General features: G+C 42.2%; 1 protein-coding gene across 3 annotated transcripts in view; it reads right to left on the bottom strand.

Annotated features, from left to right (window-relative positions):
- The window catches only part of MAD1L1 (mitotic arrest deficient 1 like 1), a 296,765-nt gene that overhangs the window by 125,355 nt on the left and 143,940 nt on the right, over positions 1-27,470 (bottom strand). For 2 of the 3 annotated variants that reach the window (XM_080617371.1, XM_080617370.1), the window contains exon 12: positions 10,876-11,016. The exons of the other annotated variant lie outside the window; for it this stretch is intronic. In XM_080617371.1, coding sequence (XP_080473497.1) covers positions 10,876-11,016 — 141 coding nt within the window. The remainder of the gene's footprint in view (positions 1-10,875; positions 11,017-27,470) is intronic. 3 annotated transcript variants of the gene reach the window in all.

The following is a 27,470-nucleotide window of genomic DNA, read 5'->3' as shown; positions in this document are numbered from 1 at the left end:
TTTCAAATAAGCTTGGATATGTTTGCTGCCATGTCTGCTGAAAGAATTGAAGACTAATTACACATTTATACTGTTATAAACATTCCCAGGAATTACATACATCTGCATAGGTATTTCTGCACTCATCACAAGCCCCCAGGCAGCCTCTGCCAAGCACAATGAGCAACTCTACTTTAAATAAATGCCATACATAATGCTAACAGCTTTCTCTTCTTGACAGCTCTGCGTGCTGCCATGCTGCAGCTGAGATACAATTAAGTACGCTCAGATGAGCTTTGAGTGAATGGCTCAGACAGAGCAATCTCCACCGACTAAGAATGGTGGCCCAGATGCCTCAAGCTGAGGTTGTCTGAAGAACGAGGGTTTTCTTGAAGCACTCTGCAAGTGGCTGCTATTGCCCTTTCATACCCACATTACAGAAGGCAAATATGCAAGCGTGGTTTAACCACTGCTGAATGTTCCCACCTAGAGAAATGGGGGTTTTCCACCACAGTGCAGACATCACTCATAGCTGCCCGTAACACCTTTCTTCATCCAAAAGGTCACAGAATACTCAGAAACCAGCACTCCCATGTTGCTAGGTACAACTAGAAGCACAGAGGTCAAAGGAGCACACCTGAATATCTGAGAAACCAGGTCAGGGAACTGACCTACCCTAAGGCTGCATTTTCCCCTAATGAAATGACATCTTATAAAAGGGAATAAAACAGATGACTAGGACGTGAAGAACACTGCATCTATGTGAACTGCTAATAAAGAGTAGCAAGAATGTAATTGCCAAAGGTAGGGTTGGTAATAACTAGCTTAGCAACAATAAAACCCAGAAGAGCATTAGTTTACGGTCTCTACCAGTTCCCAACTGCATTGCACAGCCTTGGCTTTAAGAAAAATTCAGAGTTTGTGGTCTCTCAAGAGATACTCCCATAAATTAACACTGATACAGATATTCATCTTTTCTTTGTGTACATAAATAATGTATGCTGGCTTCTTTACACAAAGAAGCCTCAAAAAGCTCTCCCATTACACAAGTTAATCTACTTTAAATAACCTCTACAAAATAATTACTCTGTTCACATTCACAGCTACTCAATATATCATTGGAGTTTTATACACCAGTAATAGTGTCACATATAATCTGTCAAGCTTGTTGACGTCCTTTAAAAATTAAAGGCATTTAGGTTTAGCAACTCTTCCAAGAATCAGCTTTCCAAAGGAAAAAGAGCTATTTCTATCGTTTTCCAAAAGGAAGTAAAGTTGATGTGACAAGAACTCACGTTTGCAAGTCTGCATTGTGGAATGCAGGCATGAGAGCACAAAAGAGATAAAAATCAATGCTTTAAACCAGAAATCAGTTCTCTTCTTACAGTGGTCTTGGATAGAACTGAAATATCAGTATGCATCTGTCAAGGCTATTAGAGTTGTTTAAACAAATTGAAAACATGTATCAGTTCAATATGTCAAATCAATGTGTCATGCATTTCATATCTGTGTTACTGTCACCAAAATTGGATTCATGGCACATGTATTGTACACTAGTACTAGTTGTTTTATTAAACAGCATAAATAAAATCCAGACGAAAAATGTTACAACTTGCACTGCAGGAAGACTGTGGCTTTTTCCAAAACTTAGGACTTGCAGTTTGTTTTGCTGAAAAGCTTTTAGCACAATCAAAGCACATGTGACATTAACACTGATTAAAGCAAATAGATAAATTGCAAAGCCTCTGAGAAAACAGACTTGTTCCCTGCAATTTACCTGGACCACCCCTGAAGAGAGGAGATCTATATCAACAGGTTACTTCTGGTTCACAGCTTGGTGAAAGCTCCTATCAGCTGGCTTTGTCACTTACTCTCTCCCCAGCCTCTTCCAAATATCAGTAGGCTGGTCACATTGCAGTGAAAAAGAGAAAAATAAGAGAGATTTCCAGCCACCTTCCTTTAAATTCTGTTTGTTGTGACTTGCAGTGGTGCTGTTCTCTTAATTCATGACCTTAATATGAAGCCAAACTGGGGAAATGGAGATGCTGCAGCCCATGGACAATCCAGTCCACAGGGTGAACGTATGTGAGCAAATGCAACTCATGACTATAGAGAAGTATTAAGGGTGAATAATTATGTATGTTCTGAATTAAAACAATTGCAATTGGCTCTTGCACTAAGGCACCATTCAACTAACTGTGCTCAAGCACTGACTGAACCAGGCTTTGTAGACTAATTAGTTCCCTGAAGAAACACCTCTTCTACTACTGGTAATTAAGGCCAAAATAAAGAATCAATGGGCTTCAAAAAGCAAATCAAGAGAGCAACTACCGTTATTCTTATCGCCACAATAACCAAAGTATTAAGTATATTAAAGTGCATCTTATAAACCTTGCAAGCTGCAAAGAGCAGGAGCGTTAGGATCCACAAGAGCATGGGAATAAGGCTGCATGGATGTTGTTTCCTCAAAGCACTTTTTATGTTTCTATATTATATATTATGTAACTATTTGGTAACAGGATTTCACAAAACTCTGTAGCTGGAGCCCACAGCACCACAGTGGGCAGAAATGAGTGACATCCTACATGAGATCTGACCCTTGGGTTCTTGCTCCTGTGTTGCTTCAAGATCAAGTATGCATGGATGGAGTATTAGTTGTCTCATCTTTTCACTATGTGGAAGACGGATGGAGCAGATAAATTACGTCTACATCATTTCTTCCTTTTTCTTGTTTTCCCTTACACAATGAATCCCAAGTACAATAGATGCACACATACATACAAACTTTATCATTCTTTCCCTGCAGGAAATCTTTAGAATCTTTACTGTATGTTTTTAAATAGAAAGTAATAGTTAAAAATATTAATCCCTCTTTCTTACAAGAGACCATCACCGCGAATTAAAAACCACAAATACATACTTGAAATCTTAAATTATTCAGAGATTGGGTAATTATTCTGCTATGAAGCACTTCAAATCATAGAATTCAAATCCAATCATTATAAAAATCAACAAATCTCAACAAGTTCAGAACATCTCTTAAGCTGCCAGACAAGCACTATTTAATGTCATTAATAAAACGCAGAGTTAGGGAATAGCTACAATTTCCATGGCATTTTCCATGTAAAACTTTATCCCAATGTGCAGTCTTAGCTTTTACTTCTTTCACAGGATACTTACTTCCTTCCCCCCCTGGATCTGCTTGGTTTCCACAAGCTACTAAAGCTTTCATCAGTGCAAGAATGTTCCTAAGTAGCAGTTGTAATAATTAGGAGGTATTAAACATCAACCTTACATCTGTGCTAGCACTGAGACCTGGATCACCAGCATGGTTCAAAACAGGCAAGATGTACTGGCCTGAGAGCACCTCTGGGAAGGATGGATGTGGCATTGTCTTCAATAGGATGCCACCACCCTGCTTCAGAAAGACACAATGTATCCTGGTGTTAGGAAGCTTTGATCATTCCCATCCAAGGATCACTCAAGTACTCCCAACCAGAAACCCTGCTTCCAGACATGGGGCACAGCGGTGACATGGGCTCAGTCCACATAGATGAGAGCAGTGCTACATAAAAGCCCCATGATTTCCAGCTTGTAAAAGATTCAAAGAGGTTAAATCTCTGAATTAAATGCAAAATGAAGCTTGTCCTACTTGGTGAATGTTTTCCAACATTGCAAAAGCCCAAACAATTCTGTAAGTGTGGAAAACAACACTGGAAAATGGTGCAAGCATGGAGGAACCTGTCCAGCAACCTCCCTACTGACTCCCAGCCCTTCCCTCCACACTGCTGTGCTCAACAGCAAGTGATGGAGACCAGCATAAGATGTAAGAACATATTTCTGCATTTTCAAAGCCTTCCCTTTCAAAAGCTGGAAGCTACCTGCTCCTAACCCCATTCCCCAAGGATGCTCAACTGACCTTTTTCCTTCTGTTTTCCATCTGTGAGGGAAGAGACATGTTACCACTGTGTTACTTGCAACCCAATTTCAGTCCCCTGCTCCCACTGCTTCATGCTCACCACAGGAGGCGATATGCACCATATTGCACAAGAGCAGCTCTTTCATGTGACATCTTTGCTGCCATTTGCTGCAGATGGGGCCACTGCTTCCAGTCCATATGTATTCTTGCTTCCTCTTCCACCTAAAGACATCTAATTGCAGAGCCTGTATCTCTAGGCACAGGCGTGCAGGCTTTCCACTGTAAAGAGTTCTAAAGCTCTCAATACTGTGTGAAATGTTCTCCCCTATTCTACTGGGGTATCATCATGATTCATAACTGCACATCAGTTATCTCCCCCTTCCAAAACATCACTAAGAAAGAATCCAGTTTTAAATCTTCTGTAGGAATTCGAGACCCACTTCATCTGTTTCTCTTGTCTTGTATAGCCAGGTACATCTGAAGCTAACCCAAATTTCCTAGGTCAAGCCTCGGTTGTGCTTCATTATTCGTAACATCACCAGAAGAGGCTACAGGAGGATTTGTACATACCAAGAGCATTTTAAGGGAGCATAGTGGGAGGGGAGGGAAAAATCTTTTTGTTGCTGGCATCTATCAATCTGCCTGGGGCTGAAGAGAGAGCCTTCAGAGGCCAAGTACAGGAGCATTCCTACGTCCTCTAAGCATCACATCTAGACAGCAAGATGACGATATTAGCAGAGTCACAGGTATGCTTCCTGCAGATTGAAACCCTTCAGACAGCAGGATTCCATCCTAAGCTCCCTGCATTGCTAGCACAGGTGATAATTTACATTTATCATTACTAGAAATCTTTGTGTTTAGAGATCCAAAGACACGATCTAGTCAGTAAAGAACTAGAGGCAGTGTCAGGGACTGCATCTACATCAGGAGAGTGACTTTCATCAAGAAGTGATGATAATTACAATGTCTCCCCTTGTTTGTACTGCACTCAAAGCACAAGAGAGCAGCAGAGTTGGAAAATGCTTTTCTGACCCACGCACTTCAACATAAGCCAAGAGTGTGAAAAGGGTCCTTAAGGCTGCTTGGTTCTGGGGGCTTCTCTATAAAGCAGCTTATCATAGGTTAGAGATACAAATGTTGTCTTACTTAACGATTTCATTTATTCTATGCAAGTTGGTGTCAGGACATTCTCACTTCTTGAGAAAGATGGAGGCTTGCTTCCAGTTAGCTGTGGTGCCTAGGAACTGCTGAGCTGAAGCCTTCTTTAAACTGCCAGAGCATCCACACACTAAAAATACCTGTAAATCTACCTGTAGTGAAAACAATGATGGTTGGTGCAGGATATGTCCTACTTATACTTAAGGCAGTGCTATGGACCACTTCTCTTCATCAGTTACTAACTTTCAGGACAGATTCAAAATGGGACTCTCCTCAAAAAAATTAATAGCAACTGAGTTTTAAAATCTAGTCTGGCCTAACAGAAAATCTGTTACACACAGACAGGCTTTGCTGCAGCATCAACCTGTTCTGAGAGGCATTCTTCCTCCACAGAGCAGGGACTGTCACCTGTAACAAATCATTAAGCCCCTTCATGACTTGACTTCCTCATTTATATTGTGCTTATTTGCAAGGTGCTTTCTCAAAACACAGCCACTGGCAGGTGGAAAAGGGAGGGAAGGAAACTAATGGCTCCCAGACTTGGTAAGGTCACTTAGGTCTGAAGGAAGATGAAACATGTGAGAGAAGAGAGAACCCAAGATAATCCATTTTCTAGGACTGCTGGCGGACAGGGGGCCTGACTTGCTCTCCTTTAGAAAAGGAACACAAAGGACTGCAGTGGTTCCCAGGAAGGCTCGAGTCTGACTAGAGATGCCAAAGTGTTCAGGTTCAAAATGCTATTTCGACAAGGTGTTTGCTTTGTCAGAAGATGATGTCCAGCCCTGTGACTGCTTCAGTAATCAGTGGTAGCTGATGCATGGAGCACATTAGCGTCATCTCCAGAGAGAGCCTCTTTTCTTCCCCATGAGTCACAGATAAGATGCTACAATGACAGCAGAAGTTTGGGCAAGTGAAACATATGCAGTACTGGAGTGGCAGGAAAGCTCTAGTGACTTCGATTTGAACCTTATGGACAACCGGAGAGAGCAGAGTAATCTTAGCACTGCTTCTTACAGCTGTCACTGAGAAAAAACAGTGCCAAAGGCTGGATGGCAGCAGAGAGGTAGAGAAAGCAGGAAGAAAAGAAGTGGAAATTAAAACAAATTCCTCTGTACCTTGCACAGATGGAAGGAAATTTCTCTGTAAAGTTCCCATCATCACAAAAACCTCTTCTGCTATGTAAAGAGGCAATTTACCTTTGAGGAGGAGAGGAAATACAGCAGAGGAGGGATAAAGCAAGATAAACATCAAGTGTGGATCAAAGAAAGGAAAAAAGGAACAAAAATAAGAATGTAAAAAAAGTGGAAAGGCACTGATGGGGGAAGCTGGGCGAGAGACAAGGAGAAACTGTTAACTCTCAGATAAACACTTTATTGCATCTGCACATAAAATTTAAGCACTTTAAACACAGGGGTGACTGGTAAGTAACTCCCTTTACAAAGAGCAGATTTGTGGCTACCTTCACAAGAATCAACAATGCACAATTTTTATCGCCAGCAGATGTGCTGCAGTTATCAGGTGCAGCTAAAGTGACAATATTTGGTCAATGAGTTCTGAGGTCACCAGTAATGCCCCATAGTGGAACAAAAACACAGAGCATATGGCATTTCATGTGCTGAAACTGTCAGACTCATAATTAACTGATTAGAGTACATATGGTGCTCACAGACAGTGTAAATCTCTCAATGTAACAAATGCTGGAGACCATTGAAGGTGTCAGCATGAGTCTTCTTTGCAAATCTCTCTTCATTAAAGTTTCATATGGAGGCAAGTGTGTTGTAATAAAATCGCTATTAATGGAGTTATATTTATGATGATTGCTCTTTTGTGCAGCTGGATTTAACTTTTCAAACACTAAACTCCACATCAGAGCTTTTTCACAGTAGCTGCTGCCTGCAGAGAAGCTTCTTGCTTTGTCATGTTTACCTTGAAATCAGAAGTTCTGGGAGCTAAGATAGTAAGAGTTAACCAAGATTGGCAAGAAAACTGTTAGTATCACCAGCACCAAAACAGAAAACTCCATGCCAAGATATAAATACAGCTACTAAAATTCTGTTTGAGTATTTCTAGGAGATTGGCCAGGGACAAACTCATTCCCTCTTCAGTTCCAAAACACACTTTTAAGAAGATGGTGAGTGACACTTCATTAACCACGTGAAATAGGCTGACACAGCCAGCTTGCTCTTCCAGCCACCATGTCAGATGGCATTTTTCTTTGCACCTCCCCTGTTTTATATTTAATGCTACGTGAGGTGCTTTCTTGAACATCTCCAGCCAGATCAGCCTATGGATCAAGGGCTGGCCTGGGGGCACGCAGCTCTGGGGAGGATAAGGCAATCATTTTGTGTCCCAGATCAGACTATCTGTTTGTATGTCCATGCACTAGAAATCCAGCTTTTCTCATGAGTCATCAATGAAGGGGATTTTAAAAATTCCCCATCAGACTTTCTTTGCTTTCCAGTCCTCTGCCTTATCAGGCTCTGATAGGACTAGCTCTTATGCAGCACCACTGCACCTCCAATGTGATCTGGGATGAAAGCATTCTTCTGTATTTCAGTTTCTGGAAAGGTATCTGTAATCCAGGCAGTGTCTGTGACGCAGACACAACCAGGCTCCCTAGCAGCTCTCCTGCCCAGTGAGGGCTGCGGAAGGAGGGAGTAAGGCATGACCCAGTGTATCACCAAACTCCATCCTCCCGGCATACATTAATACTCACACACAGCCCTCCAGGGTTTGCACACACCTCTCTCATTCCTTGTGTTCTTTTGGACAGCTTCTCACCTCCATTTATACATCAAGCAGAGGACTTATCAGAGACCTCATCTCCCTAATGAGTTAAAAGCTGTTGCCTCAGCCCAAGACCTTCCTAATCCCACATGGCTTCCTCCTCTTTCCTACTGTGCTATCACTATCACTCTGTCTCCACCAGAGAGCTTCGTGCCTCACACAGTGCTGCTGGAATAGATGGAAAAATCTCAATTTTAAGAATAAGGAAAAATCCCTCTTAAGAACATCACTTGATTCTCCTCAATGGTTTGTTCAGAGGTGAGGCTGGTGGTAACAGATTAGGGCAGCCAGAAAAAAACAAGAAAATAAAAGGTATCAAAGCGCTCTCTGGTAGGGAGCAGAGAAGGAGATTTTGGTAAATTAAGTACTCTGTAGAAAAAAGAGAAAACCAGCTGTGATAAGTCAGGGAGGAGAGACAAGGTACATGGTGTGAATTTTAAGGTTTATGACCAAAGCTGGAAGGCAGAAGCTACAAAATACAATGCAATAAAATGCATTTGCCTTAGGGGTTTCAAGGGCTTTTTTATCTCAAGATGCTCCTGGACCGTAGCAACACCTGCAGCCTCCCCCGTGGAGATGCAGCCCACAGGGACTGTGCAAGTGCTGCTCCTCTACACAATGTCCCAGTGGTGGTAAATCCAGCAGCACCCCTCTGTGGGCGTAATTGGGTACCTGCAGTGGTATATCCCCCGGAAACTAGTGATTTTAACTGTTTTCCACACTTCAACCAATTTAGCCTAGCAAAAAGCATCAGCCAGGCCTTCTCTGCTCAGATCCATCAGTCTCTCTGCAGCCACCCCAAACCTCACGTAGATCTTATCTGAATAGCTCTGCATGTTGCTGCTTTGCTGCCACATGCAGATGCTCCCAGATGTGCTCCTCTCATTATTCCATCCTACTCTCCAAGCCGATTGTGTGCTGCCCTCCCAAACTCATCCACACCAGGGGCTCTCAGAACCCTTCTGCCATACTGACTTACGCTGAAGTTCCTTTTTCCTTTCCTCTCCACCACCCCTCCCACATCTTGTAAACAACAGAGGCTCCAAGGTGCCTCATTCTTGTTGTCTCTTCTGCTTGCAAGTCATGCAGGTGTCAACACTTCTAAAGTCTGTACGGAGGCTCAGCAGAGCTGGGAGGGTGAAGAGCATTATGTTAGAAGTTATTAATAGCTGCTATCGACCAGTTCTTTGATCTACAGGCAGCTGATTACAGCTGCTGCTCCTGACGATGAAACACCAGGAGTCTTGCCTGTACCTCTGTTTCCCTTTCCAGTATTCAGATTTTCTACTAGAACAAAAAACTTTCTCCCAAGATCTCAAAATAGCTGGGATTCAGCAGTCAACACTGCAGTCAGAAAGCCAAACACAATCAAGTGAAGCATAACATTTTACTTGGCAAGGAGAATACCAGATCTCTGAATCCCGCTTCTAGCAGTCTTTGAAAGGCTGAAGGGTTGACATTACACACAACAAGCCTCCAGAGAACACAGCTCCTTTCTGAAATTTTCCGTGTAGCCTGTAATCAATATCCATTAAAAAAAAACAAACAACTGGAATTTGTACCCTATAAATAATTAAAGGGCTGTAGCAATTGGTTCCCATACTCTTCCAAGATTTCACCTGAAGAAAGAAAGGTAATTCACTATTGCCCAAAGACACCATGCACATCTGACCTCTTCAGGGAAACAATTCAGGATATCTCCCTCCAACAATGCAGAGCCAATGTTGGAAACAACTAAGAAAACAGGATGAAATAATCACCTTCACTTTATGTCAGCACCATCTAATCCCGCTCTGTCTGCTGGTAAGCAGCGTGGTGATCAAAAGGCAACAGAGAAACATCCTGAGACAGACAAATTCAGGCAAATTCCCATTTTATCTGATGTTACCAGCTAACCTATCAACTTGTTCAAAACTCTCCAGCACTCCTTTTCTGAGAAACAGGTATAGAGTGGATCTACACTATGCTACTGATGTATACAGCACCACACCGCTCTGCTTCCTAAGGCTTTGAAGGTCACTAGAGCCAGTACTGCCTGACTTAGGTCCCCACCTATCAATACAAGAAAAGAGCATTTTCAAGGATACCAGAAGCAACTGGGTTTTGTGCACAGTGGGACAATGCACTTTATGGCTTGAACATGAACCTGAAGAGCATCAATTTCTATAAGTTTTACTCCATTTGAATTATGGCATCTATAAATTTTTATGATGATGGAACTAGACATGAAGGAAGGAAAACTCACATACTTAGGATTATTGCAAAGCCTATGTAATCAAGCCGCCAAGCTTTAAGATTACAGACATATTCTAAACATTTCAACTCATGACCATAAAGCCCATTCCACTGTGACAAAGCACGAAGGAGGAGAAGTATTTGGCAAATGCATGTTAGCATTTACCTCACCACAGCCACATTTCAGACTACGTATTTCCAAAAGAGAACTGAAAATAATGGAAGAATAACTTCAAGCAACACTTCTATCTTTGGAAAGAATGTTTTTTCTTAAACAAAACCTAGTTAAAAGCACTTAATAATTACTGGTATTTTGAGGTATCAGGCCCAATGCCAAGAAGCGAAGAATTAACAGCAGACACACACACTTTCCTTCTTCAACCCTTAAAGCTCTTACAAACACACAATCACTCACACTGTATACAGAAGAACCTTGCTAGACAGGTGATACAGTGAGTTACTTAGAGTAGACCACAGAAAAGACACCAAACCTCCAACATTTCATTACTCCTTCTCCTTATATACAACCCTTTAACTCACAGGGGCTGGCACTCTAGCCATGCAGTACAGCTATGCTTAACACAAAGCACACTCATCATGCCAACGACAGTTATTCTTGGCTTGTGCCAGCTTCAGGTGCAGAATAGTAACTTGTGGCTCTTACTGATCCTGGGATTTTGAAACCTGAATTTTGCAAATCTGTGTTCTGTGAGAGCAGATCACCTCACTAGCCAATCCAATCTTACAGATCTCAATTACTTCACCCCTGGATTTAGAGCATGATGCTTCTTTATTACCTCCAGCTCAGTGTTATGAGCATGCAGCTTCTGCACCATTTCCTCAGCCTCACGCATGCGCCGGTTCAGCTGGGGCGAGTGCTCCGAAGGGGTCAGCTCGCTGTCATACGACTCCAGAATTGCTCGCATCCCATCACGCTCCTGTCAGGAAGAACAGCAAACACCTTTAGGGATACAGCCCCTGACCCACTCCAAGGAGAGAGTTCCCAAAACACCATTCTACATCTCTGCCCATTATTCTTTTAAGGACAAAACCCTGATGGGAGAGACACTCATCATCTTCACAGTGGCATCAAGACCCAGATGAATACACAGTTCTAACAGAACAAATGTTGCTGCTCTGAACACTGAAGAATTAGACTGTCTTTGTGTATATAAAACCACATACCCCTTGCAGGAAAGCAATACACATACATTCTAACAAGCAGATGGCAACTGAAAACAGAGCCTGCCTTCTTTTTGGAGACATTATTCTAATTCAATGTGGCTGAACGGGTTTCCTCAGCAAAATATTTAGGGTAGTGCTTGATATTTTTCCTGTCAAAGAGTTCCAGCAACGAACGAACGAATTGTCACAACAGAAATGAAACAGATTTGACAATGAACAAAGTGGCAGAGAGCAAATACCCTCTATATGGTACGTGCGTTATCACTCATTAAACATTGCAACACTCAGTGTTGCAATAAATACATTTTCAGAGGTTAACAATCTCACAAACAATGTGTTTGGCTCACTAATCACGCAGGTGCAAAGACAAAGAGAAGGATCCCGCTCCCCTTTCAGGTATAAAGCTTGGGCTGAAAGCTAAAGGTAAAACTTCTTGTGTGGACTCCTGCTTGAGGTATTTCCTAATGCATTCCCAACTTCAGACAGCACCTAACACCTACCTCTAAGGCATTGATGAAGAAGAAGAATGGGGACAAAAGGCTGAAAACTGCCAGCAGTCAGGTGTGTTTTAAGGAGATTACTCTTTACAGTGCAGTACTCATACAGGGATCAGTCAGCTGATGAGGTGTTTTAACTGCACAAAGAACCTTCATGTTTGTAAGGCTACAGAACAGGGTCAAAGTTGCTGCTGCTGATGCTTTCTAGCTTGTCCTGTTGTAGGAATGCACAAGTGCTCTGGACAAACCAGTTCTCATGTGTGAATTCTGCCATCACAAACATCTAAAAAATTATTAGAAGATCACCCAGCTTTACAGCTGTGCAGTTTACATCCAGACTAGGCATCACCACTGCACTGGAGCTGGAGCACTTCCTAAACCCAGCCAGGCTGCGTTGAAACGCTTTGCTGGGATCCTCTTCTATTGGGGATTTCAGGAATTGCCAGGGTAGACAAAAAGGTCCTTTTTCCCCACTCCCAAATGAAAAAGGCTGTATTGCAGACAGCAGAGGTGATGCCAACTGCTCAGCTGAGCAAGCCTGTATACAAAGATTATCTCCTCCTTCAAAATCTAAAGGTCAAAGACTGAACATGGATAGCAAGTGTACATGTGGGGAAGGGAAGGAACAGGCAAATTCAAGGTGTGAAAATAATACTGAGGGCACTGCCAGAGGTACAGCATGTGTTCAGAGCATGTCATGGATTGAAAGGTCAGCCAAGATGGTTGGTCAGCAGGTAAAAGGACACTAAGACCAAAGGACAGCCTGAGGCTACAGGAACCAAGTTAATAAAATAATAAAACCAGGTTTTAACATAAATAGTACTGGAAGCTATTACAAGCTCCTTGCTCAGGCCTGACTGAGGAGAAACATTTTTCCAAGGAAAGAACAGTTTTGACATAGTTTGGAAAGAATTATTCACCTGACAGATATATGAAAAGAAATAATTTCATGTTACTGCAGAATTAAACACAAACCCAGCCACACCACACCTGGCTTTTAATGAAAGTCAGAAGAAAGGATTGTTCCATCCTCCCTCCCCTTCACATCACCCCATCTGCCCAGTGCACTTTCCATAAAGCAAACTGCTTTTGCTAAGGAGGTGACTTTCACTCTCTCTTTATTGCAGAATCTTGTCTAGAGCACAGATGAGAATGTAATGACAGCCTTCAGTGAAGGTATTCGTTTGATCACAGACTGGTTTGAGTAGGAAGGGACCTTGAAGCTCATCTAGTTCTAGCCTCCCTACCACAGGCAGGGACACCTTCCACTAGACCAAGTTGCTCCAAGCCCCATTCAACCTGGCCTTGCTATCCTTGCAATTAGATCTGCAATTACAGCATCCTCTCTTTCTCTGTACTCCGAGCACTCCTCTAGCCTCATTTTCTACTCAGCATCTTTGTGATCATTTAACACTGCGATGTTCTCTCCAGTACAGCAGGGCAGTCCCAAAATCCTTAGCATGTTTTGAAAAGCAAACAGGACTCCTGGCAATTCCCATCACATTTGGCTTCCAATTAACTGGTGAACATTAGGTCATTCAAATCATTCCCAGCAAGATCCTAGCAGTTCCCTGAGCTGTTCAGCTGCAAGGAGGACAAACTTCAGCTTTCATGTTAGGATGGGAAAATTGCATGGGAGCAGGACACCCCTACAGGCTGGCTTTGCCCTAAAATCAGCTACAGATCTTGTCCTTCAAAGCCTTTCTCTTAAAGAAAGAGTAAACTTCTCAAGACAAACCACGTGTGATAAGCACAGCACAAGCTGCATTGGAAGGTGCTGAAATAAAGCGTGATACAACTAAACACTTGATCCTGGAGTTCTGTTCTCCTCTTTAATTACTTCTAAATATTAACACTGTAATGAAATCAATTCTCAGCTTTCAACAAGTGGTCCCCAGCTCCCTTTTTCAAATGTCTCCCCATCAAGAGCACTTACTGAAAGCTTTTCCCTCCCTCAAAGATCTTGTCAGTTTGGCAGGGAACACAGAAGTTCTTGTTGAGAAGTCCTCTGCCTAAAAAATTCTCTAAAATGCAATCCTAATTTAGTAATTGCTGCAGTATCTCCTCATCCCCAATGCAACATTCCCCAAGCTCCATTAAAAACTTTGCCAGGGACTTTCAGATAGCCTTTCTAACCTTTTCCCAACACCTCTGCTTTCCTGCTTTGCAGGAGAGTAGTTATCAAAGCTAGTGAAAAGCAGTTCCTCTGGGAATTCCCAAAATTTACCCAGCACTGGGTATCTCTGCTAACTCTCCGTGGACCTTAGACTGGCACACTTCCAGGTGCTCTTCACCTTGGCCAGTTTCAAATCAACACCAGAACAGAACTGCAGCTTGCTCTAAACATGCCCTAAAACCAGAATAATTGGGTTTGATGTTCATTATAACCCTAGGAAATTAATGCCCTGCAGCAAACTCTGGTGCTGCAGCCTGCAGCTGTGTCTGAGGAGATCTAACTTTGAAAAAGAGAAAAGAGAGTGATTTTTTCAAAGGTTGAAGTTTCCTTTCCTTTCCTTCTGTCAGCAACAGCCCATTCACCAAACAAATCTGCCTCCTACTACTGCACAAGTAACTAAAAAGAAAACATGTTTTATGTTCTTAACCACAAACTAGAGTTAATCCCATGGAAATCTGCTATGGGAAAGTACAGGAAGGCAACTCTGCAAAATGACAGCCCTAAAATAAATCCTCTCTCTGGTCTTTCCACCATAGCTCCTCTATTCCCTCTATGTAAAGTCAACATTAAACCTGGTTGGCAAGCAGCTTGAGGCTAAGGGCAAGTCTTTCCCAGCACTCACACACCAAATGGCTACCAGAGGGTTTAGAAACAGCAGTAATATAAGTGAGCTCCTCCAGGATTTTGGGGTTCGTGTTAGGGAAACACCTGAGAATGGTTCACATCAACACCGTCAACATCCTACCAACACCCTCCATGTCACTGAAGGGCAGCTGCAGCTTTAAGTATTAGCACACTGAGGACTCTCAACTGTGCGCTGGAAGCAACTGAACAGTAAAAACATAGCCACAGGAATTTACAAAGCCATCTGACCTTCTATACATACATACAAACACAGTGCCTATTCCTGTTGGTGCTCCTTACCCCTCCTCAAACATACATCCACACCATTCACCACAGACTTCCTAATTAGTTGAAGCAAAGAAAAATCAATAAGAAAGAAATTAAAGTTACAAATCTAACTGAAGTCAGTCACACACCCAGGGAAAATTTGTTCCTGGGGTAAAGTTTATCTAGTGTCATAATTTTATTGAAATCCTATATCTTCCTATTGACTTTTATGGTTTCAAGCTGGATGCCAGAGTTATCATTATTAGAGTCTCGGTGTTGCTTGCTGGCCCGAGGTTTGGGGTTTGTGGGTTGTTTTTTTCTTTTCATAAACAAGCTGTAATTGTCTGGTTTATTGATCAATAAATCTTTCAACTGCCTCTTTTCACTCGCTTCTGTTCTGGTGAGTCTCCTGCCCCTTTTCTGAAAGAAAATAGAGGGTTGTTTTTTAAAGAACATATTGTTTTGTCATTAGCCATGAAAGAGCAGAAATTGTGCTGGTCGGTTCCGATAATGGCTTTTTAATGACAGATTCTAGTCACAGAAAATCTGCTTTATTTCCACACAAGTGAACTTCAACTATTAATCCACAACCCAAATGCACAGCTCACTTGCTCTCTCGCTTCTGCTTGGGTTAGAGCCTGGCAGAGGAGACAGACTTTGTAAAGTGGAATCATAATGCTATTTCCCACTCAGTGCTTTTTTTGATAGCACAGAAATATTCCTGTTCCTAGCATTAGGTGAGCTTTTTGTTTAATTAATGATAATTTTTGGAGAATGTTAATAGACTGCTTCATTATAGGAAATCAGTGGCAAGATTCTCCCTCCTCTTCCTCCCCAGACTCCTAACTCCAAATTAGTCATAACAAGAGAAAATTTTGAGACTGAGGGAAGATATGGAGCTTCAGCATTAAAGAGATGCTATTTGCAATCAGGTACAATTTAGTTAAATATTCTTCGTTAAGAACACAAATAAAAGAGAAAGGTGACTGTGTAACAGAGTTCTCTGCTTTCTGGCTTGAAGCAATGCAAATACATACATAGAAAAAGGGAGATGGTAACTAGGGCTTGACCAGATGTTTAACACAAACAGAATTAGCAGTGTTAGGTGTGGCAACGTTAGCCAAAATATGGCCAGAAATAAAAATTAACTATATTAGACTGTGTCAGTACCTATTGACAAATATATTCTTAGAATACTTGGAAAATTAGTCATGGCAATCTCTGGTCCAGGAGCAACTACCTCTGAACTCACAAAAGACAGGACAGCCCCTGAAAAAAGGACAGAGGAACAGATCCAACCTTTTAAAAGAAGGATGGATGAGAAGATACAGACTCTGGCAACTATAAATCACTTCAACATTTTGGTATCTCATAAAATACTCAAAAAAACAACATTAACAATCAAATTGCTGGCACTAGAGAAGAATTAGGGACAAGAAACAATCAACTGAGCCTTAATATGAATTATATCAAACCAGTCTAATTTCCTTCTCTGACAGGTAACTTGTCTACTGAATAAAGGCAAACAATAAATGTGATAAATGTCAACTTCAGTGATAAGTTTATCAAAGAGGAGGATTACAATTCAACAACATCCCTAATTTAGAGAAATGAATTTGTATCAAAGTGATGAAATTCATAAAAGCAAAGCACAGAGCCCTGCGTGCTATGCAGCAACACAGACACCAGCCACTGTTAATGGGCTGCAGCATCAGTTGGTATCTTTCTCTTTGCACCTTCCTTACAGGAAACACGTGCATCCCACTTGAAGCTTGCAGGGATACAGGAGCTGTACTATATACCATGGGGAAGCATTAGCTAGGGAATGTGCACGGGACTACAGACAATTAACAGGTTCTGCCCCAGTGTAATGGCAGGAGGAACTGATGAGGGATTGATACACTATTAAGCCTTACTTTGTAATCAGCTTCTCTCCTGACAGTCTACACTCACATCCCATTGCCTCGTGGAAAACGGGGGAAAAGTAAACACAAAGTGACAGTAAGACCCAAGAAGTAGGGGCGGGGCCTGAAAGCAGAACTTTCAGCAGCTAAAGGCACATTCAGTCAGACTTTGCTATTATGGGAATGCATCTAAGGGAGCCAGATCCCCTCAACTGCTCTTGGAGCATTGCTAACAAGAGCTGCTCGAATCTCCCAGAACAGACAACAAACCAAGAGTTATATGCCAAAAAACCAAGCAAAAAATTAAAGTACCAGAAACTTCTCACATCCTCCTTGTCTACAGCAGCATTTATTCTCACCAGAGGGCAAATAGTTCCTCTCTTTCTCTTACCACCCTAACTTTTGTACTGATCATCTTTAAACCAAAATTTTCTATTCCCAAACCTCCAAACAGCTTCCTTCTCTGCTGCAGCCATTTCCCAACATTTCTCTCTGTGGCTGACCTATTTTCACATTACTTTGCAAATCAGAACTGACTGCAGACACGTATGTATGTACACACCATTGACTTTCTACTCAAGACCTCAATTAAAACAGCATTTATAAAAAAGCCTGTTAACTCCATAAAAAACAAAAACATGCAGCAGATTTCTCCACCCTTACACTGACAAGAACATAAGGAAATGGTTTTTCAAAATATCCTTGCCTCTCAAATGTGACTTTCTAAGTATCAAACCTCTGCTTCCATTTTCATCCCTCAAGCCAATACAAGGCTATTGCAGGAGCCTAAAGATGGATTTAACCTATAAAGAAGCCCTTCAGATGTATTGTGCCCTACAATCAAGGTTTCTCCAACAAAATAAGATATTTATTCTCTATAAGTTGAAGTACTTCTATCTGTGTCTAACCTGAACAGGGGGAGAGGTCAGACAGACTGATGCACTCTGTAACCACAAACACACAGCAAACCAGGAATTAAGCATCTCTATCTGTCCCATCATCTCTCTACAACTGATGGTTTTCATCACTTCTGCTACTCTCATAACAGAGCCATTTTCTTGCTAGGAAAGGTAGCATATTATTAAGGTTGAACACCAACTTTCCACCCATGGTTGGAAGTCTGGGGAAGGCAATCACTTGGCAAACCGCAGTGAGAATAGGCAGAGAGCCTGAGAAAGACAATCAAAGGCTTCTTTTAAGTGCCAGAACAAAGCATTCAGAGACACTCTTAGCTTCCTAACCTTCATTTCTTACATTTTGGAGAGCCTCTGCAATCTGACTGCTCTTCTGGCAAACACTCAGCAGGCAGCTTTCAATGCACACCTAAAAATACTTGTGCATCTTACATGTTCTTTTATTCCATAGGTTTTTCTCCAGATTTATAGTCCTTCCTTTCTAGCTCTTGTCCCTCACCTCCAGTGCTTCTCTGCAGAGGGCTCAGCTTGCCTTATATCCTGGCAATGGACCAAAGCAAATAAATGCACTGTAACTCTTTTAATCTGTCTCTGATAAATCCCCTGCTTACTATCTGCTGGAAAATTGTGCATGGTCTCTAAAAGCCTCATTTTGCTTATAGCACATACATATGGCAGCTGACAAGCAATCATACAACTGACATTGCAACAAATTAAATATTATCTGACTAAAACACCCCTGGGGTCCTCTCGCTTCACAGTAAGTTTAACATGTTTAGTTATGTTTCCTAACCTCCTGCTGCCGTGAAATAATTTTATGATTTTTCTTCATTTAACTCCTTTCTAGCAGAATGCTCTCCACCGCTAATCTCTAGCACAAGCCTGCTTTTCTATCTCAGTGTATTTCTCATCTCTGAATTCAAAAAACCTCTCTTTTTACTACCATTCCTCTTACCCTCACTGCTCAAGCAGTGGCAATCTCGCACAAGTGTGAAGCTGCTTTATTCACCTGCCTCAGGACAGGGCCACTCTGACACTGGTATCTGACACCATGTGCACAGCTCACAGTTGAAAAATTATCATTTCTATTAAACCCAAATAAATTAATCCCATACATTCTTCAACCCAGCCTCTAGCTCACCATTGCTAGCAGAGGGAAGGCATCATACAACTGACAAGGAAATGTGTTCATCCTTACTTACTGGCAACAGAAAACTAGTATTTTATGTATCTGCTTTTTAAAAAGGAAAAGAAAAAAAAAAAAGCCTTATTCAACCCTGAAAAGAAAGTTTCTTTGTGCATCAGATTCTTCTATTCTGCCAGTGTACTACAGCACATAAAAATTCAGCCCTATGTTCATTCCTTACCCTCAAATTTCTTTTTCTTTCTGCCTCCTAAATAACCCAGATACTGGCCTCTTAATCTCTTAACAGCCAGTTTCCTGAAGGTTTAACCACTCAAATATCATTAACTCGGAAGAAAAGTAAGCTGAACTGTGCTCTATGTGGTGTAGTTATCTGCAAAAGAAAAGGAGGAGGCATTGCACTGCCATGCAGGCTCTGCTCCAGGGAGATTCAGGCTAAACCAGAACCGAAGCAGGAGGGCAAATCTCTTGCACCACATCTGGAGGACAGAAAAATCAAGAGATCTGACTTCATCCGATCAGCTCAACACAGCATATTCCACTGAACTTCAAAAGTAATTTCTTGGTGCCTTTACAATGTGTCAACAACTCTAGGTATTTTTAGAGAAATATCTACTTGTGGCTTTCTGAAAAAGGCAAAGAAAAAGGGCTTTTAGCTAATGCTTCAGAATATAAATCACCTGACTGCTTTATTAGAAAATATTAGCAATTTCCCGTATTTTACTTATTTCACAAAACATTCCCTCTACTACCTCCAGGCTGTAAAAGATCAGAGACTCTAATAAGTGTTTCAGAAATTACACATCAAGTTATCTCCTAGGTCCCCCATGGCATATCTGCATTATCTTCAAAGGCCTGTCATGGGCAGAGGGGACACAAGTCCTTGCCCTCACAGCCCAACAACAACTCCTTTGGAAGGGGACACAGGAGGAAGAGCACAGAAGAGACAAAACTCTGCGTATCTGCTGCAACAGGACTTTTCAGTTGAGCGAGTGAAGTAACATGCACCTTAACACACATGAAGCCTACAGATACCCACAGCACCTACGCTGTAAATCATCACATCAGGTCTGGCCAAATTTGCAAGCCATACGGTTGAATGCATCTATAGTAAAGGCCTTTCTTCCCACTATACATTGGGGTTAAATGTTTTCACTTTTTTACAACTGTTGGAAACTTCCTTCATTTACAATCGATAACTACTAGGGAACTGCCCAGGAGCACACAGCATTCATATATCCACCCTGATGCAGAACACAGAGGTAAAAAACAGTCCACACATACACCACCATATCCAGTGCCTACCCTGATGCTCAAGTTGTCGACCAAAAAGCATTTTATTAAGTACAGGAGGTACAATGTGCAGCTTCCACACTATGTAAGCCATCTAGTAGGCAAAAGAATACATAAACATGTTCTTCTTGAAATTATAACAACCATAAAGGGTCATTTCTCACCCAAGCCATGCTCCCAACTGTAAACTAACCTAGTTTAAGGCACAGTTTATTTAATAACACCAAATTATTTATCTAGGGCAAAGCAATAAATAATACGCCATTATTTAGAACTAAAATGCTATTATTTACTTGGATGTGGTAAAAATACTGATTTTATATTAAACAACACATTATTTCACATTTCACAACCCACATGATGTGGGTTACGTAGTTTAACTTGTACCCTTTGAAAATATCAATGAACAATCACTTTAACACTTGGAGTACAAAAGATGCACCAAGCAACACTTCCTTGGCTTCTCTGACGATCACCTTGTTCTCTCAAGCCAGAGCACAGTTCAGACAACACCCACAGAACATGTCTCATTAGCTTAATCAGCAGCCATCCTTAGGGTTTGCTCTCAGACAGCAAGTAAACACTATGAAGCTCGGCTACTCTTTAACCTTGTGAACTGCACTTCTGAAAGTTTTCTGTGTTTAAAAAGAAAATGGGCCACCTCAGTGCTCTCACTGCAGCTTCTCAAGATGAGGTTTGTCATATGCTGGCACTTGAATCCTGTATAAACATAGGAGCAGACTGGCAGAGACAACCATGAACCCCACTGTGCCTGGGATACCTTTCCTCCTGAGACCTGAATACGGTGAAGAACAAAACTGCATGCTTAAGAACCAGGTACAAGGGCCTCATCTGGTAGGTAGATTATGGTGGTTCACTATCATTGAAGTTGCGTCTTCACCACTGCATCACTTTGAGCAACCTGGTCTAGTGGAAGGTGTCTCTGCCCATGGCAGGCGGTTGGAACTAGAGGAGCTTTAAGGTCCCTTCCAGCCCAGTGATCTGCAGTTTGGGAACATGACAAACAAAAACCTCCTCAACCACACTTAGCAGAGAATGAAGAGGATGCATGTCTACACCTAAGAACCTCCAGTCCTTGTGAGAACAACCCACATACACAGATTTCCTCAAATTTTACACATTTCAGAAATAAAACTATTACCTTAAAATAGTCTGCAAGTTGGTAAACCTAATATTAATCTATTAGCTGTCACTCAGTGAACACCCTCCTTTTACAGTGTCAGAGCGCTGCTTAATTCACACAGACAAAATGACGTTCCTGTCTTTGTTCTCCTTTCAGTGTCTCTGCAATATTAAGTCAACAAAAGCTTTCCTCAAAGCTGCGCTGACATCAAGAATGTTATGTTCAAACCATTAGACAAAAACGTGAAGCACTCAAGTCATGCTTCATTAAAAACAAGTGGAAAAATCAGTTTACCAGAAGAAAAGGGTTATTTAGGAGATATATTCATTATATACATCTGAAAGAGAATGAAGATTAATTGTATAGGACAAAAAACTTTCATTGGTCTTTTAATTATATTTATATTTTACCACAATTTTTTTACTTTATTTTTAGAACCACCTAAGTTGAAAAAGACCTTTAAGATCATCAAGTCCAACCCCAGCACTGCCAACGCCACCACTAACCCATGTCACTGAGGGCCTCGTTTACATGGGTTTTGAACACTTCCAGGGACAATGACTCCATCACTGCCCTGGGCAGCCTGTTCCAATGCCTGAGCACCCTCTCAGTGAAGAAATTGTTCCTCATATCCAGTCTAAACCTCCCCTGGTGCAGCTTCAGGCTGATTCCTCTTATCCTATCACTTGTTACCTGGGAGAAGAAACCGACCCCACCTCACTACAACCTCCCATCAGACAGTTGTAGGGAGCGATATGGTCCCTCATGTGCCTTCTCTTCTTCAGACTGAACCCCCCAGGTCCCTCAGCCATTCCCCATCACACTTGTGCTGCAGGCCCTGCATCAGCTCTGTTGCCCTTCCCTGGACCCGCTCCAGCAGCTCAATGTCTCTCCTGCAGTGAGGGGCCCAGAACTGAACACAGGATTTGAGCTGCAGCCTCACCAGTGCCTAGCATGGGGGACAATCACTGCCCTGGCTCTGCTGCCACACTGGTGCTGATACAGGCTAGGATGCCACCGACCTTCTTGGCTGTCTGTGCACAAGCTGCCCATATTCAGTTCCATCAATCAGCACCCCCAGGTCCTTTTCCATGAGCAGGTTTCCAGCCACTCTTCCCAAAGCCTGGAATGTTACATGGGGTTGTTGTGCCCCAAGTGGAGGACTCACCATTGAGCCTTGTTGAACTTCATCCCATTGGCCCATGGATCCAACCAGCGTCCTAAACAGTCCGAAGTCAGCACTCTGGAGGTCTAAGGTGGAGGTTTATGTTACCTTCTTCCTGACTTATCCAAGAAGAAGGCCGCCATCCTTTTGCCCCTTTACCACGGGCTGAGTTTACCTCAGCCTTCCCGCCCAAACTCCCTGAGGCGCCACGCGCCGTTCCCGCCCTCGGGGCCGCTCGCGCTCCCAGAGCCGCGCTGTGCCCGCCCCGCCTGGCACCGCCCCTGTCAGGCACCGCTGGGTCCCGACAGGGCGCTGGGGCTGCTCCGTGCCTCGGGTCCCTCAGGAACGAGCGGGCTGAAGAAGGTCTCTCCGGAGATACTCGCCTCGGCAAACTGCGCACGCAAACGTGCACAACGGTAAATAAATGTATTTATTTATATTTTGTTTGCAACCAAACACCGTGGCGATAAAGAGCAGAACCCCGGTATCAAAAGATCTGCTTTGCTGCAAACTACACCCATTGGTTTGCTTTCACGCTAATGAAGGGCTAAGTATTAGAGAACAAAAAGGACTATCAGCTTTTCCAGTTCCAGGCCTACTTCAAAGTGAACAGAACATGGTATAAACACAGAAATGATTGTCAAAGGAAGAGGTGCAGCAATAGGGGGAAGAAGTCGCTCCCTGCCACATAACATCACGGAAGAGCTGGTAAATAGCAGTCATGAGCTCCTACTTCCATCCTGTAACACACCCACGAGGCAGAACTTTCTGGATAACTTGGAGGCACTCCAGTTGACATTTAGCCTTTCTGATGTTCCTATCAGACAATCCAAAGGACACTCGTTCCACCCTGGGCAAATCACAGAGCTTTCAGTTTGCAGGCAAGTCCTCAAGTAGGCAGAAGGGTGAGAACAGACCCATTTTGCACAGTGATATTTAAGCATACAACACTCATCGCTAAATCTGGCCCATCTCAGGAAAAAGAAAGTCCATTGTGATGCACCAGGAAATACTATCAGAGCTATTTTTGTTATTCTAAAGAAATAAAGTTTACAATGAAGTCACGTATCTGTTTGTGTTTGATTCTTCTGCTTCCATTTGTGAAATACCATTATCTTATTTAATAAAATGCCTTTCTCTCCCAGTGCCTTTCAATAAACCTGGCCAGCACTCTGCTGACTCAGCACAATCTTTCTCAAATATGGCTTTATCTTGCCAATGAATACTATATGAGATGATGCCATTTTCAATGTAGTCTATTAGCAGCAGTAGCCAGACTCAGACTTGCACAACAGTTGGGGTTTGAAAGCTGCTCTGGAAATAGCCAACCCAACCTCCTCAGCTCTCCTGGATCCCCCCTTCTCTCCAGGAGCATATTCCATGGGATTCTTCCAAGCAGGTTCATGATCAGGTCAAAGTCCACTCTCCTGAAGTCCAGTGCTGTGATCCTGCTGTAGTTGCCTTGTTCCCTCCTCTCAGGAGTCATTTTAAATTACTTTAACAGCATCCTTGCCATCCACAGTCAACAGAAAATCACTTGATACCACAAGCACAAAAAAGATTGGTTTAGAGATGAAGGGAAGACAAAAGGTAACAAGAACAAATCATGCAGCTAGAATTTATGACCACTTCAAAATCTCTCTCATGAGCTTCTTCCAAAAAGCTGGTCCTATTTTGCTTTCAAGTATTCTTTTACAGACACATCCCTCTTATTTCAGCTCCAATAACAACATACATGAACTCCACCACATTAAAAGAAAGCATGACTACCGTGTTGCCTTTGTCGCTGCAGTCTCAAAGATGCTGCCCATGATTACGAATCCACTTGAACTCTTCAGATTATTGAGGGTAAGAACAGAAGCATCCGAAAAGTAGCAAGTTTCTGCTTTTGTCTCCCTGTGCACATCAAGGATGCTGAACACATACACAAACAAGATCAACAATCAAGGCTATACCAAAGACTTCTTGCGCACAACACCTGCCTCAATCCATGGAAGACGTAGTGCAAATTTTACAGCAATGTCAAATCTTTGCAACATTTTCCCTGAATCAAATTAGTTCCTAATGAAACACTTGATGATTAATACTCACTTAAGAAGTAAATTGGGAGAAAAGCTATTAGTTGAACATGAGCAAATCAAATTGGCTCCAGATATGCATAATGAAATGTGTATATGTGAAGAAATTACTACTGCTGTATCTTCAGAAGTCTTCAGTTTCTGAACACACTCTGTATTAGATCATCCTGTAATATCCTCTAGTGCCAATTCTGAAACATGATGCAGAAAGTACAAGTAGTTGATGTACCTGCAAAATACAGAGGTACCTTCTAATGATCTAAACGTGAAGTCTCACAAAGGTGTGTATCTGACCACACATGAAACTTCAACGCAGAACTCCATTCAGAGAAATATTGATCCCATCCACCTCAGATGCCAAGACCAGGCTGGCTCACAGGCTCTCTCATTTGGATTTCCTCGTCAGGTGAGGGTGGCAGAACACCAAGGAGCTATGGTCATGAAGAGAGGGCAAAGCACAGTCCATCAGTCCTGTCTGTACTCTGAGCTGCTGGGGCAGCACCTTGGGAGAGTGAATGGAACAGAAAATATCTGCTAGAAATTACCTTCTAACCCTGTAAGCATAATACTAAGCAAAGCATAATACTAAGACTCTAGAGCAGTCTTTTACATATTTGAAGTTATGTTTCTCTCCTCAGTATTCACTAGTGTATTTCTTCACTATTTCCTCTTACTTTTTACCCTTTCACTAGTTAACGAATATCCATTCACCTCCAGAAACTGAGAGGAACCACTGCAGAATCTATCACACAAGAGTTATCCAGACCTGACTAAAAGGAGAGCTGGGTATGAATGAAATGGGGATTAAGGACAAGAAATCACTTTGTAATTGAAAACTCAGGGCCAGCCACCATGAAGTAAAAGGCAAGAGACCTGCAAAGCCACACTAAAAATCAAGCAGGGAAGAAATGTCTGTGGTCTAACACCGGCTCAGGCCCCAGATTTTGTTAATATTCCACTTCCCACAGGTTACTCCATATACCTCATTTTAACACTGATCCTTAGAAGCTTTGAATTTAAGACACAAACATGATGCTAATTGAACACCCCTCCTCATCAAGCCTGTGGCATAGACTGCATAAAGGTTGTTCTCCAGGGGAACAAAATGGAAGCTGTAATTGTATTTAGATCCTGGAGGTGTGGAAAAAGAGGAAGAAAAGACTGTCAGTTCAGCATGTATGAAGGAGGAAGACATGAAAAGAATAAATAGCCTGAAAACTAAGGAGCTCTGAAGGTTTCATCTCAAAAGCAAAACAGAACTTTACACAAAATGTAAAAGAAACTTCAGAGAAAAACATGCAAATAAAGGAATTAATCTCCAGCTGACGTTTGTGTGCACCTAAAGGAATGTACTTATTCAAACATCCTTTTCTTTATCAACAGTTTAATACTAAAAACAAAGAAACAGCAGCATAGCAAATGAACTTTTTAGAGAGAGCTTCTCGCTGCCTCCTCCTGTGGCACCAAAAGGCAAACAGCTGCTTCCTTTCTGCATCACACCCCCTGTTCTCACACCAGCAACATTAATGGCTTTCCTGACAAGGCAAACTCTAATACCAGGTACTGTTCTTATTAGCTCGGATTAGAGCGTGTGCTGTTAAGCCTCACAGGTACCACGCTCCGCACAGGTTGCTCTCTTTATTTCACAAATCATATGTAATTGCCTCTCTAATATCAGCCACTGAATTGAGCTGAACACAATCACTCTCTAAATTCAACATCCGTGCACTTCAAACATGTCTATTTCATACTTCAAGAATACTTTTTACAATAAAATACTTCAGAAGCTTGGAACTGAAGTTATTGGACAATTTAACCCACTGATACAAACAGCAACAAGCAAAGCAAAGCCACTCCTCCAATGCTCCAAGGAGCAATTCCTTTTTCACTAGCTACATGAAGGAACAGGGGGCTCTGCACGGGTTTTAAATTCTCCTGTTTGAATGGGGTGTGATTGATATGGCTGTTATTTCTAACACCACAGGAGAGTGTTATAAATAACTTGGTGTTATTTATAAGCATTGTGTTGGTCTGTACGCCAGCAAGGCCAGAGAGGCACAGCATCCCACAGCAAATACCAGCTGCAAGGAGAGGTTTTCCATCAGGTCTGCACAAACCCAGGCACATGGGTGAGCTTTGTGAGCATTGCTGGAGCCCTGGAGACGGGCACATACCTGCACCAGCATTGCCACCAAGTGCAAATAGGTGAGAACCTCACAGGGAGATGGGAAGCAAATACGAGCTGCACTTCATTCTGCCTTCAACGTTAAGAGGATTCATGTGGTCTCTCCTGTGTCTGTTACCAGCACATTTTAAACAGCCTCCAGGCTGCTGACCAAGAAGTGACAGCCTGTCTGTGCTGGGTGGTTAAAGCAATCATTAAGCACTTGCTCAGTGTGGACCTGGAGCTCGCTGGAAGGGGAGGACAGCTACTCATCACTGTGCTTACTTTCATGCCACTCTCCTGCTAAGCTTGCCAGAGGTCTGGCATGCTAACAGATATTCAGGAATTTAATCTTTTCTTCCATTCTTCTCATCTACAGCCTTACCCACTATGTTAGAACTGATTTAATTACTGCTAAATCATCTCCAACAATGCCTAGAGGTGTGATTTCATCCCTTAGTTTCTCCTGCTTTTTCACTTACCATGGGAATAGTTAAACGGCATTTCTCCAACTTGCGTTTTAAATGGAAAAGATAACTGTCAAGAGGTGCAAGGTTTGGTATTTCCCAGCCACTTACAGATGACATTAGTGTCTTCCTTGTTCATACCTCCTGAAACAATGCTCTCTCCTGACACGTCAACTTTAAAAAGTAAAAGCAATTGATGTTTTCACCATGCAGCTCACAAAGAAAGATATCTGTATGTTATAATTGATTTCTCTTTCTGATCTCACTGGTTAACAAAAATAACTGAATTTGGTACCCTTCTGAACACATCCACGTATTCCTTTACAGGTCCGAGATGAACTCCCTGCTCTTGTCCTTGGTCTCATTTGCA

The sequence above is a fragment of the Psittacula echo genome (genome assembly GCF_963264785.1).
Source record: "Psittacula echo genome assembly, chromosome: 5".
Classification (NCBI taxonomy): Eukaryota; Metazoa; Chordata; class Aves; order Psittaciformes; family Psittacidae; genus Psittacula; species Psittacula echo.
Note: the sequence above shows the minus strand (reverse complement) of the source record. Positions and strands in the feature narration are given on the sequence as shown.